Source organism: Polypterus senegalus, chromosome 18 (assembly GCF_016835505.1).
Source record: "Polypterus senegalus isolate Bchr_013 chromosome 18, ASM1683550v1, whole genome shotgun sequence".
Lineage (NCBI taxonomy): Eukaryota > Metazoa > Chordata > Cladistia > Polypteriformes > Polypteridae > Polypterus > Polypterus senegalus.
The window spans coordinates 60,122,151-60,135,717 of NC_053171.1; the positions used below are offsets into that span (position 1 = coordinate 60,122,151).

Consider the following 13,567-nt stretch of genomic DNA (forward strand, 5'->3'; position numbering starts at 1 on the left):
ATGTATTCCCCATGCTTACATTGGTGCTTCTCTGACCAGATGCAGCTTATCCTTTTTGTAGATCCCAGACTGGCATATTGTTACTTGTGTATGAATGGGCTGGGAGATGGACTGGCACATATGCTCCGGCTTCCTGGGACTATGTAGTGGATTATGTAGGTTTGAGGATGTTGTGTATGCGTTTTACATGCTGTGTAAATGTATGGTGTGCCCTAGTCATGCAAATGAGCTATTGTATATTAATATATTTGTATAACTATTTAAAAATTAATACTTTTTTGACAAGAAAGATTTTTTTACCACCAATTGGAATAAGTCATGGAGTGACATTGCAAAGGTTTGGCTTAATTTCCAAAAGACTGACATGAACGCTTTCTTCCTTGGTGGCACAGTCAATATTAAAACATATGGCTTGTTTCTCAGACTGTAAAGAGAGTACTTTAACTTCGTTCAACCAATCACAAAGCTTTTCACATTACTTCTTTCCTACCTCATCCTAATGACATAAGGAGATCTCTTAAATACAAGCAACATTACATCAAATTAATATTAAAGGCAGACAGTGTGGTGTAATGGAAGCAGTGAGGTGTAGTGGTTAAGGCATTGGACCTCAAACCCAGAGGTTGTGGGTAACAAATCCCATCACTGACACGGTCAGTTGACCAGCCTCAGCTCCAATTGAAAAACCGAAAGAAACGAAAGCATTTGTATCATAAATGCTGTAAATCACCTTGGATAAAGGCATCAGCCAAATAAATAAATGTAAAGACAGGCTAATAGCCAAAATCTCCAAAATGAAAGCGGATTTCATGTTTAAAAAAAAAACCACCACACACATAACACAAAAACACAGGACTAAACATTATCTTTCAGTTGTGAGAATGAGGAAGCTATGGGTGATATGTCTGTACGAGCTGTAAAATGGAGGGAGAAGCTACTGTACTCCTTAATAAAGAATGTGTTTGTTCAGGATTAAAAATCAGATTTTTAATTTTCATTACAAATTTTAAAAAAATTCACAAAAGTGTAAATAAGAACAAACAATGTAATTTAACAAAATGAAAGAGGCTATAAATAAGGAAATTTAACTTGAGGCAGAGTCTATATAGGCAAAAGAAACTACAGTGTTTGTTCAGCTCTGAAAATCAAATTAACCCTTAGAATGCCTCTGTAGGTCCATTTCTCACTCTCCACCAGTTTTGTAGCAGCACAGTACTGGATGCGTCATCCATCCTTTCCTTTTCAGAACCCACTTTTTCTTATTCCAGGGGTTCAAGCAGCCATAGCATGAAGAACTAACCCTAGATGTTACATCAGTGCAAGGCAGGCCATATCTGTAATCACTTCCTGTATATCAACCTGATCAAATCTACATTTACTTTGTATTTCTTAGAAATGTGGGAGGAAACCAGGGCACAGGAACAGTCACAAAAAGGACAAATAATAATAAATGAAAAAAGCTATTCTTGATGCTTATACTCTGCTACTCCATTTGCCATCAATTAATCCGAAATAGGTCTTAAAACAATGCAGCCTTATCTCAGAGAGTTCCACTGTGCCTTAGGTTTCTCTATGCAGAAGCTTGATAATGAACACAAACCAGGTTTTTCTAATATTACCCTTTATGCTGGGTCTGGGTGATGTTTTCCATTGTCATTTCCAATCCAGTCAAACACACATTGTTTAAAACAAACCAGATTTAGAAAAGTCTAAAAAGTTTAATGAAAGCCTCAGAAACCATGTACCCAAAATCCTACACACATTTGAGTCTTGTTTTAAGGTCAAATTTCTTACCACTATATTAATTAAAATACATTTTAGCAGTAACCTTTTATCAGGATACACAAGGCAAGGAGAATATTTTGATTAAAATTACAAGCCGCTGTCTCTTTCCATCATATTATCACACCCTTGATGATGTACGAACAATCTGCACCTCCCACAACGTTTTGAGGTCAACCAGACATATCTGCTAATCAGCAATGCAGTGCCCACAAAGTGAGCCAAGCTGGCAAACCAGCAGTGCTTGAGATGATGGATTAATAGGTCTGCTATAATTACTTTTATAACCAATAAACACGTTATCAGCATCTTGGAAATAAGATACACTAATAAAAACTGTTTAGTAAATTTTGACAGGAAAGGTGCTCATGAAGAAATGAAAATGTCTGCCAGTTTAGGAGCTCCCAATAATGTATCAGAAATTACACATCAAAGGCATCAAAGGAAGCTGAAGAATTAATTTTGAAGAAAAAAAATGCATAAAACACATACAACATCAAGCTTTTTCAGCTTCATGTTTCGAGAGGAGTTAAGTATTGTCATTTGTCAGTTTCCACATAAAAGAAATATTCAGTATGGATCTTTTGCCTCTTTGTTAACCACTGCTGCTTGAGCATGTATTATTAATCAGCTGACAATATCTGGAAATTAACTAGCAACATTTACAATGACTGAGATGCAACAAGAAAACAATGCATCAATCCTGGAGAATTATAAAACTATAATCCTATTTTTGTAGATATTTTATTATTCCATAATGGAGGAGTTTGAGTGTTATTTTAAAAAGATCTATAAAACTTTTTACTCTAATAAAGAGGTATACAGAACAGTTTTTCACTGAACAAATGGATAGCTCTGATCTGGGATATGAAAGAAGAGGCCTGAAGAGGCTTTTTACTGACAAATAATAAGATTTCACAGATTATTGTAAATACATGCAAAAAGTGAGATAGCAGCCCCTTGTGGTCCAACATATGTCAGTTTGATATGGTTTTTGAAGCTGCAGGTGAACCTATAAGTTTAATGGTGTCTGCTCTCATTACAATTTATGTTCTCTAAATTTGCAAGTACTTTAACAGGATAGTGCAACAGCCTAGATTACAGCAAAGTGCTTTATAATATGGTGTTGGCTAGAAGTTAAAGGGAGTTCAAATTCCTCTTGTTTGTCTTAGACTAGAGCTTTTGCTAAAACACCATAGCTAAACCACACACATAAGATGAGCGTGAGAATATCCCATGAGAGAGAAATCATAAGGCAGGATGCACGTCTCGCACAAAGCACCCTCACCCATAAGCAAACCAACCTTGGACATGGTGGAAATTTAAAACTGTCAGGTGTCCTACTCAATGAGTTACAACAAACTAGGCCTACTCAATTAAGCAGCTGAATCCCGACAGCTTTTAAAAGTGTCTGGATGAGATGTTGGGCGAATTAATTAGTCAAAGGGCCTGATGGTCTCTTCTGGTATGCCAGACTTCTTAATGTTCACAAAAGTCCGTCCTTCTGATCCATCAGCAGGTCTCTAATAGTTACCAAACATACGGAGAACACACACCCCGTCATGAAGATTAACCTACATGGTTTTAATAATCAAATGGGAAAATATCCCTGTACAACAATCTGTAAATTGTGATGACGAGAATATTTGTTAGGTGTATTTTGATGTGTTTTGCGAGCAATTAAAAAAACACGGTGTGGTTAAATGTGCCAGGGTGCCTTTTAAAGCGGTTCCGTGTTTGAAGAGTTGAGCTACTGCACAAACATTCAACAGGAAATCTACACCAGTACTTCGCTATTGAGCGCTTCCAGAACAATTACTATGATCGCAATCCCAAATGAAAACAGTCAGGTCAGAATGACACCAAATCGCTTGCACATTATTAACGCCTAAAATAAACTTTCCAGTAGCTCACACAGGGCTGAATGCCCCCACACATTCTGTATGTGTGCGAGTTCAATTTTCAGGACGCGGCACCTTTGCGGAGCGTCGTACACTTACCGAACAGTCCCGCCGAAAAGAAGAGGAGAAGAAGCCCCTCAGTCCGGCCAACAGCTGCGCCTCCCGGCCTTGGGTGATTCATAGCGACTGCTTTTTCCCCCCTACTTTATACATCCAAAATCTTCTCAGCACTCCAGGGTTTCTTGTTATTTTGTAGGTTATTATTGTAAAGAAACAAATCGGTCTTCTTTAAAATCCCCTGGAACTCCAACGCTTGTCCGCCTCACCACAAGTCAAACTTGAAATTCAGGTCGCGAAGTAGAGAGCGTGTAGTCTACCTGACCCAGCTCTACGCACCTCACCTTAGCGCGAGCAAACGCCAGGAAAAAAAAAACAGGATTTCTTGACGCTGGAAGCACAGCCAGCGGATTCAAACTCCCCAAGCAAGCAGGGGACCTTTGGACCGCAGGCCGTGCGGCGCGGAGCCCATGGCGAGAGCGCAAGGTGCGTGGCGCGGCTTTTCAATCCACCTGTCAAACGTTTACCTGTGCAGCTCCGCTCTGTTCTCACCTTTTCTCAATTACACACCTCGCTCGCGTTCTCTCTCTCTCTTTTTTTTTTTTTTTTTAACTCTCTTACTCACAGGCACCCGGAGACACACCCGTTGGCAATTTCGTCAGAAACGGCTTGTTTTCTCAACTTTCTGGTACTTAAAAAAGACTTGCAGTCTCATAAAGGGACGAGAATCCAGTCGAGGGTAGCCTGAGCTCGGAGACACATCCTACCTGGTCTGTACAGGTACCTAAACTGCCATGTTGGCATCCTAGTAAGTGAGCACTGCGTGGTCAAACACTTTACTGCTGCCAAATGACACCCTGCCAGGTATTTTGACGCAATTTTTAAACTTACAAAGCATTGATTGTTATTAAAATAGGATTTTACAAACATATAACGTAGACTCTGATGCTAAGCCAGAGCCTTTCTGAGCTTTTCTAGTTCTCCTATTCCCCAAAGATAAAGGCAGCTCTGCTTTTTTTCCTGACCATTACTACATACAGAGCTTAAATTAATTGAAATACAAGGTCTTTAAATTATTCTCTAGAGGGAAACAGGACTTCCCTCCAATTTCTTAATTAGAGGGCTCTCTAATTATACTATAATAACATAATAGCACAACTTCCAAAAATGTTTATTATTCCTGTACTTTTAGTACACAGTACAATTTGATGTTGACTTGCTTTTTCTATTTATTTTGATTCTTTTTTCTTGTTTTTTTTCCTGTGTAAATCTTCATAATATGTGCTTAATCCAGTTCCGGGTAGCTGGAGCCACTTCCAGCAGTACTATCTGCAAGGCAGGAAATAGTATTAGAAAGGACACCTTCCCATCATAGTGCCCACTTTAACAGGGTCAATTTGGAACCGCTAGTCAGCCCTACCTGCTTGACTTTGAGGATGTGGGTGGAAAGCCCACAGATAAAAACTGAACATTTGGTCAATGTCCAGGAGCAGAATACAAACCCAGGTGCACAAATAACTATACTTCTGTGCCAACCTTGTGAGACTGAACTCAGTCTCAGTTTTATTTTGGTATCCTCCTTACTTATAGTCTCAAGCTGTGGGTAGTCATTGAAAGAATATAATTTCAATTAGCAGTGGCTGAAATAGGTTCCTGTACAGGGTTGCTGGGTTTACCCTTCAGTGAAAGTTGAGAGGCTCAGCAAGACTTCAGTGCGTGGTTTTGATATCACCCATGCCTCCCTTGAGAGGTGGAATAGATGCAGCCCACTGGGAGAATATGCAGAGGGAAACTCAGGCCACACTGAAATTATTATAGCTCTCAGCTGGCCTGGGAGCATCTAGATATTCTGCACGAGATGTTGGAAGATGTGTTTGAGAAAAGGGTGGTCTGGTCTATTTATTTGTGACCCTCATCACAATAAGAGGAGCAAGGAGTAAAACATGAAGTAAAGTGAAGCACTATATAGTATTATATACTTTTAAGAGTAAAATAAAATTCAACACAAAATAATCGTAAATAAAAATGCAGAACAGCCTGTGGTATATTCATATGGAGTCACACTTGAATACATGTAGAATACCATGTCTAACAATAGAAATGGCAATGTATAAATAATTTAAACTAAGGCTGGCTTGTAACCAGGGAAAGAAGAATAAACCTTTAAGCTACACAAATTTTAGAAAAAATAGGCTTTCTGATCTTTATGAGAAAGTCAATCTGGCCACCCACCTCCTCACATTAGTCTAGTGTCCAAGACTAAAGGTCTAATGCATGGCTAGTGATTAGAGATCCTAATGTGTCCCATCCTTGTTCTACAGCCAGGAGATATAAATTGATCAAAGTGGCAGTGGCACCACATGCCAGTACAGGGCACTGAGAAGCAAATAAGAAAGGCATAGTAGCAGTCAATCACAGTAATTGCCGCAACTATTAAAAAGCAGTATGAACAGCCAAATCAGCAGCTGTAATTAAATGACACTACACTCAGATGAAGAGTGCTTGGCCTCGATTTTAATGCAGATTCCAAGAGGTTCCTCTTATAAAACTGATCTGGATGAACTTGTCAGTTATTTGAAACCAAATTTAATAGCCCAGATATTAAACATCCATGTCGACAGGTAAATATTTCCATCAGTGTCAGAAGTTGTATTTATATTCTGGTTGTGGGCAAATAAAAACAATTGCTGCTTTTCAGTATAAACAAATGGGTATTTAGGAAGCCAACAGGTGTTTCCTGTTTCTTCCTTTTAAGCAATGCCTATTTCATTTCTTTTAAGAAATGTTTCTACACTATGAGTTTAATACTAAATAAACACAAGAAGGTTCACTTTCCTGGTACTTACTGTAAAGAGTTTGCCCCTTATACTTTTCTAAGTTTAGTTTTTCTTTATAGTATATATACCTTCCTGAACCAATTGATAAGATCAGGGGAAGCTGGACCATAATCCTATTCCAGCAGCATCAGGCACAAGGTAGGAAACAGTCCTGGATGGACTACCAATCAAACAAAGAACACACTCACTCACACTGAAGTCTTTTGAATATGAGAATCCCAGGGTACCCATCAAAAATTGCACAAGGACATGGAAGGAGTGTTTAAACTCTACACAAACAGCTCCTAGCTCACTCTCCTGGAGCTGTGAGGTGAGACAGCTGCCAGGGTTACCCTCTGCATTGCTTTGCAAGAATTTCTGGATCATTATCACTTAATAGCAAAGACACATGCACAGGTGCAGAACCTCACAAGGAGCATTTACGTTTTTACAACTGGTTATTGTTTTCACCAGAAACTAAATACAATTCATTTGAAACATGTGTAAAAAAATGAAGAAAAGTCTTTACAAAGAAATATTTAAATTTAGACAACAGATAGGCTCCAGGGTATTAAACCTAGCCAAAGGTGATAGTAAAGGGTTATGTGGGGGACCCCTTGGCCTGGTCCAGCCACTTGAATCCCCATCAATGAGGATCCTGCGAGCTGGATCAACCTCAGGGAAATGCGCCACATGGTCGTAGTGCCATAACTGATGCTTCCTCGCAATGCAGGTAATGTGCTTCATTTTCATTTGATTTAAAGTCAAACCAGCGATACCCAAGGATTCCCCGGAGAGACACAGTACCAAAGGAGTCCAGTCTTCGTCTCAGGTCACTGGATAGTATCCATGTCTCGCAACCATATAGCAAGACAGGAAGTACCAGGACTCTAAAGACTTGGACCTTCATTCTTTTGATAGATATTGGGAGCGCCACACACCCCTTTCCAGTTACCTCAAGTTACATAAATCTAGTAAGTGCTGCCATAAAGTAAAGTACCTGGTTTAATTAACAAAGATATTTCATTGAATATTGAACATGAACTTGCAGTTGGTATGGTGTAGTGGATTTTTAACTTGTTGGTTTAATCCCAATCTCAGACTCATTGTGTACTCTGCTTTTGGAAATTGCATATAAGCCATTGCAATGCATCACTTCTCTTGTAGATCACCTGGGGAAAGGGTGTCAGACACATTTAAAATCTTTGATTATGACATCCGCAACAGCTAAGAAACACAAAGGTGATGGTCTGAAAACCCTGTAGTAATACTCAGTGATACAGTGGCACAGGCGCATTAGCACTTTTACCTGAGGTGCTGTATTTGGCATAGAGTTTCTTATAACAATATATCATATTAAAAATTCACACAGTAATCATCCTTTGCATAACAAGAGAGCATGTAAATGTGCAAGTAAAGCATTAATGTAGTTTACAGAATTAAACATGTAATCAGATGAAGAATTAAACATGTAATCAGATGAAACACACTGACAGTACCTTTTTGATGCATTAATTTTAATTAAGTTTCAGAAATTCCACAATAAGCATGTCAACTGAGGCATGATTAAGTGCTTTAGCTTAGCTATCATTCCGATAATAAACCTCTTGGGTTTAAAAAGAGCCATTAGACACATCCTTCCTAAATTCACCCTTGAAGTTATAGCCAATAATAAAGCACTTTATTGTTTAATTTGATCCTCCTTCTGTGACTACTGTTTATTCTAACAGTGAACATTCCGCTTCAGAATAAGAATAGATGTTTAAAAAACAAACAATATTAAAGATATCCTAGAAGTCCGCTGGGCTGAAGTGTGTAGAGATGTCAACATACTTCTTCGATTTGCTTTTTGCCTTGTGCTCAATGCTACCAGGATAGGCTTTGTACCCCAGCAAAACTATATGGAAATAGACAGGTTTAGAGAATGAATTCTAAGACGCAGCTCATTTATACGTTTAGGAGATTATTTCTTTTTCAGGTATTTGAAGAAGTTTATGCAGCAGCTTAAAGGTGAGTGTAAGAGAGCATCTAAATTAGTCTGGAAATATTTTATATTACTTTTCTCAACCCACTTACTCAGTTATTAATGACTGAGTAGGGACAAAGCCTGTCCCAGCTTGATTGGATATACTGTAGATGGGAGTCAATTGGACGTGGGAACAGGACAGACATAGGCTCACTCATATGGTACTAGTTTAAAGTCCCCAGTTAATCTAACAAGTATGTCTTCAGGAGGTGGGAGTCAACGAGAGAGCACTGGAAGAAAAGGCTATTCAGAAAAATCTACAATGGAATTGTGAAGGAGTAGCTTTGAACCCTGTGCCAAAGGTCCTTATGATAATTTGCAAACTGGCTCTGATTGTGCTGCAGAAATAGAAAGTGCCTCTGTATTACCATGAAATAAATGAGTTAGAAAATCGATAAATAGATAGTTGTTGAGTGATTTGTGGGCAGCACATGGAATGATAATTCTGACACTTTATAAACTTAATTCAGTCTACATGTCAGACTAAACCCTCACTTCCTTTAATTAATCCATTCAATTACGCTTTTGCATATGAATATTTCAGGAAATGTGTTCTACATGACTTCTCTGTGTACTTTGGCAAGTAGACTCGCCCTCTCCCACTTTGGCATCCTGGCTAGTGAAGCTTGTATTTGTACTCAGCTGTTGCCTGATTACAGTTAACAAGTAAACATAACTTTTTTGGAGCAACAACCAACAATACAGTTATTGAAATGGGGTGGAGACCCAAAAGAAAAGAGAAAGCAATCAGGAAGCTCAGACATCACATAACCTCAAGAGAAAGTCAATAATTAACTTCCCTAGAGCACACGACCTTCACCTCTGAAACATTCCAAAATGCGTGATTCTTTAGTCCAGTTAGAAATTTTCCGGTAGGTTTGCATGTTACATCAATGGCAGGAGCTATTGATCATTTATCAAGTGTTTTTTAGAATTGATTTGGTATCTGAAATCTGAGTTGCATTTTTCTGCTTTTTACTGCATTCTGTTACATTCTGCATTATTTATTTTGTAAAAAGATAAAAAATTTAGACAGCTGTTGTAAAAAATAAAAAATAATTCCTGTACTTAATTTAAGTTAAAAGTTGTAGCTGGAAAAAAAAAAACTATAAATGCATTTGTCAGTTACACCATTACTTGACTCTGTATACTTCAGAGTTAAGGAAGCTTTTTCTAGCAATCTCCTTTAACAAGGTTTGGCACCAAATAAATGTTTGGTGAGACAGATCAATGTAGCCCTTAGTGCCTAACGTGACTAATGCTCAAGAAAGGTTTCGTAAATCGCTATTTAAACTGCCAGAAGCTGGATTTTATTTTCTCAAGGGATGTCTGCATGCAGTCAAGGACTATGCCTTTGTGTCAACAACAATACTCTATTGATGATTGACAGTCCTTGTACTTACGTGACTCAGATGTTATTCAGAGTGACTATTTTTCCCAGACAAGCAATATCATTTTCCTCTTTACACCTGTTTGGTCACTGCATTGTCAACAAGACAGTCAGAAAATGTTCCTTATCTCTGATGTATTTTAATCTTCTTTCTTTCTTTCTTACTTTCTTACATATTTTATGTCTAGGCTGCAATGCCTAGTTTAGGGGCCTGATGTCAAGAGATAGGAGAATGCAAACAAACTACTCACAAACATGTCTTTCTTTGTCAGCCAACAGGTTTCAAGAAGTCAGTGTTCTTGTTTAACGTCCTGCTTATTGGGCTAAGAGACTTGATTGTAATGACACCACAGCAATCATCCTTATCTGCAATGGGGCACACAAATGGCTTAGAGCTCCTTCTTTATTTTTTTAAGACTAGAAAAAATGCATTTTCTGCACTCTGTGTTCAAACTCCGGGCCAGTCTATGTAAACTCTGAACGTTCTCCCTATGTTGGCATGGGCTTTCTCTGGTTATTTGATTTTTCATACCACATTCCAAAGATGTGAAAGTTAGGTTGACTAATGTCCCTAGGTTGTCACCAGTGTCCATGTAAGCATAAGCACGTTGAGCTACATTGTTTGCATGAAAATGTGCTATATAAATAAATGTTTTTTACCCTGCAATGTTTTGTGGTTCCATTCAAGAATGCTGTCTATTGTATGCTAGGTGTGACAGAGTTAAACCCTAGCTCCCCCTGGCCCTGAAACAAGAGCTTAGAAATGTTTTGAATTTATGGCTAAAACAGGTATTTGAATTGTTAAAACTTTGTCCAATGTCTGACTCTTAAACGTTACATGTGTTATGTTGGGGCATTCAATCAAAGACTGCAGAACACTGGCTATGAAGCCAGTATCTTCTGTCATTATCTTAACCTTCTCGTCATTCCCATTCTCTGGGAACAATATTAATAATAATAATATTAACAATAATATTAATAATAATAATATTAATAATAATGTCACTTTCTCCATAACAGCCAACCAAACCCCCATAAAGCTCTGCACATCTCAATTTTCAGTTTCACATCCCTACTTATTGTACATATTCAGTTATTAGAGATTAACTTTCTTTTCCATGTTATTGTTCAAATACCCCAAAGTGAGCAGAGGCCAAAATCTAATTATAGAATAATATTCAAATGCAGATGTACAAAATGTCAGGAATTCTAAGATGCTTCATTCAGCTTTATTAATGCAAAAATATGGTGATAAAATCGAATCAGTGTTTTGTGCTTCAGTCTCCCAGCCTTGTAGACTTGGGTTCAAATTCCAGGCCAGGTCTGGTGTTTGCATGTTATGCCTGTGGCTTTGTGAGCTTTTTCTGAGTAACGTTGGCTTTCAATCATGATATATTGGGTTAAACAATGGATGAAACAGCAAATAAGTAATGATGATGCCAGATAAGGTAGAAAATACAGTACATGTTAGATTTAATTATCCTGTCAAGGCTGCAGATTAATGGCTCTAGCTATCAGGGTTCATTTCCCTGGGTACCTCTTTCCAATTCATGTTGTATTAAAGGGCTAGAGTTGGCTTCCACCCTAACTCCTAAAGCTTCATTTTCCTTCTTCTATCCATGTTGATAACTGCTGTCCATACACCGTCAAAGCTGTAGAGGTTTGTGTCCCTGGCAGACATCTGTGTACACTGGAACTGTGTGGGTTTTTCTTCCCTTAAAGATCATGCCAGCTGAGCAAACTGTTAGAGCAGATATACACAAAGCATAGCCCATATGGGCAATAAAAAAAATGTTAACATGAATATAGTTGAATAGCAAGCAATTGCACATGATTGACTGGGAAAATTCCTTTATCTTCCTACATTTTTAGTAGCAAGAAAGTCAAGAAAGCCAGTGTTGATAGTGCAAACCTGCAAATACCAAAGTGTAGGTCAGTTTTGAAGATGACATAAATGTTTAGATGTTTAAATGTTTAGTTAATGTTTTCTGAGTTAAAACTGACAGTATCCTGATACTGTCTACAGATTCTGCACCTTTTAACAGCGCTTCTGTTTCCTCCATGTTTAAGGACAAGCAGTCATCAACATTGTTTCAACAATCAATTAAAGACACGATTAATTAACAAATGTGAGTATCATCCTCATATTAGTGAAACAGAATATTATATTTTCATAATTTATCTCATAAACACGTAGAAAGAAAATGGTAATGGTCCAATTACTATACTGTTAGGGCCCTAGTGTGTAATATCAGACCATAATGAAGTATTATGACCATTAGATCTATGTACTTACCAAAAACAATTTGATAATCATGAGTTGCACCATATCCGAACAGTACCTGCCACCTACCATAATTGTCAAGCCTGTTCAACAGCATGGCTTGATCATTAATGGTGAATGCTGCTACTCAAATATAAAAGCATTATAAAAATATTTTCTCTGTCAGAGGATGTCACTGGCAAAATTAGGTAAAGCTGTTTTGAGTGCTGTGATCAGGGCAGACTGAAGCTATTGAAATAGGATATAATGTAGTTAAGGCCGCCACTATTTCTTGACAGTTGCACTTCTTACAGATTTGGGAATGTTGAGCATCAAAAAGAGTGAATTATTTATACTAAGAATCAGTACTGAGTGAATTATTAATATAAAGAATAGATACTGCAAGAACAGTAATTGAGTTGTTCACTAACTTGTCTGGAAACTGTACTAAGGCACAGATGGTCAAAATAAGTTGTCACACACGTGCACATGGGAGGCAGCTAAAGGTCTTGAGTAAGGGCAGTTCTGAGTCAGACTGGGATTTGGCAGAGTGCACTGATTCTTTTTCTTGCTTTCCTGCAGACTATCCATGGGAGATTCCACCTAGCCCTGTTGACATCACTTCCGGGTCTAAGCCTATGAAGGAAGACCTTGTTGGCTCCGGCCCCTTTGATGTCATGTCCTGGCTTAAGCCTATGCCTGAAGACCCTTATGAGCCCCAACCCATCTAACTTCACTTCCTGTGTTCCCCTATAAAAGCTTCCACCTTTTCCCTATTCCCCTCAGTTCTGTTTTGGACTCGGTTTTGTGCACATCAATGCTGTTATTCATTTTGCAACATTGCAGCCAGGATACCAATATACGGATGGCTGCCCCAAACCTTTTTATGACTCTTATGTCTGTTTTTTGCAACTTTGGCATAATCAGCAGGATTGAAAGGTCCCGGAAGAGAATGGGACAGGACCTGCAACGTACCCAGGTGGGAGCGTACCGTGGCCGAGTTTTCAGGTGGGGATGGGGGTCACGTGGTTCAGAAAGACCCAGTACAGGCTCCGCTTCCGGCATGCGTAGCCGAGCGACCTAGGCAGGCCAGGGAGTGTGCAGGAAGGACTCACAGAATTGGGCTGCTCTGGCTGAGGGAGAAAAAAAGGGGCTTATTATGCTCTCTCGGAGGAGAGTGCATGTCTCCCTGTGAAAATAGAGCCCTAATTTCTACCTAGAGGTGCCCCAAACTGGCAGATGTCTAAAGTGAGAAAGTGGAGGTTCAACCCAGAGTGGCCGACCTACAAACAAGCCTGGTCCTCATGGGAAAAGGTAGGGCAGTGGTTACAG

General features: G+C 38.7%; 1 protein-coding gene and 1 long non-coding RNA gene across 2 annotated transcripts in view; one reads left to right on the plus strand and one right to left on the minus strand.

Moving 5' to 3' along the window:
- The window catches only part of LOC120518770 (nectin-4-like), a 67,181-nt gene extending 62,861 nt beyond the window's left edge, over positions 1-4,320 (minus strand). The window contains exon 1 of the mRNA XM_039741724.1: positions 3,783-4,320. Within this exon, the coding sequence (XP_039597658.1) occupies positions 3,783-3,864 (82 nt within the window). The 5' untranslated portion in view covers positions 3,865-4,320. The remainder of the gene's footprint in view (positions 1-3,782) is intronic.
- Positions 4,321-4,460: 140 nt separating this feature from the next.
- On the plus strand, positions 4,461-13,103 carry LOC120518771. The gene is made up of 3 exons (XR_005631294.1): positions 4,461-4,604; positions 12,043-12,101; positions 12,818-13,103. It is a non-coding gene; the product is annotated as an uncharacterized LOC120518771 (long non-coding RNA).
- The last annotated feature ends 464 nt before the right edge of the window (positions 13,104-13,567 follow it).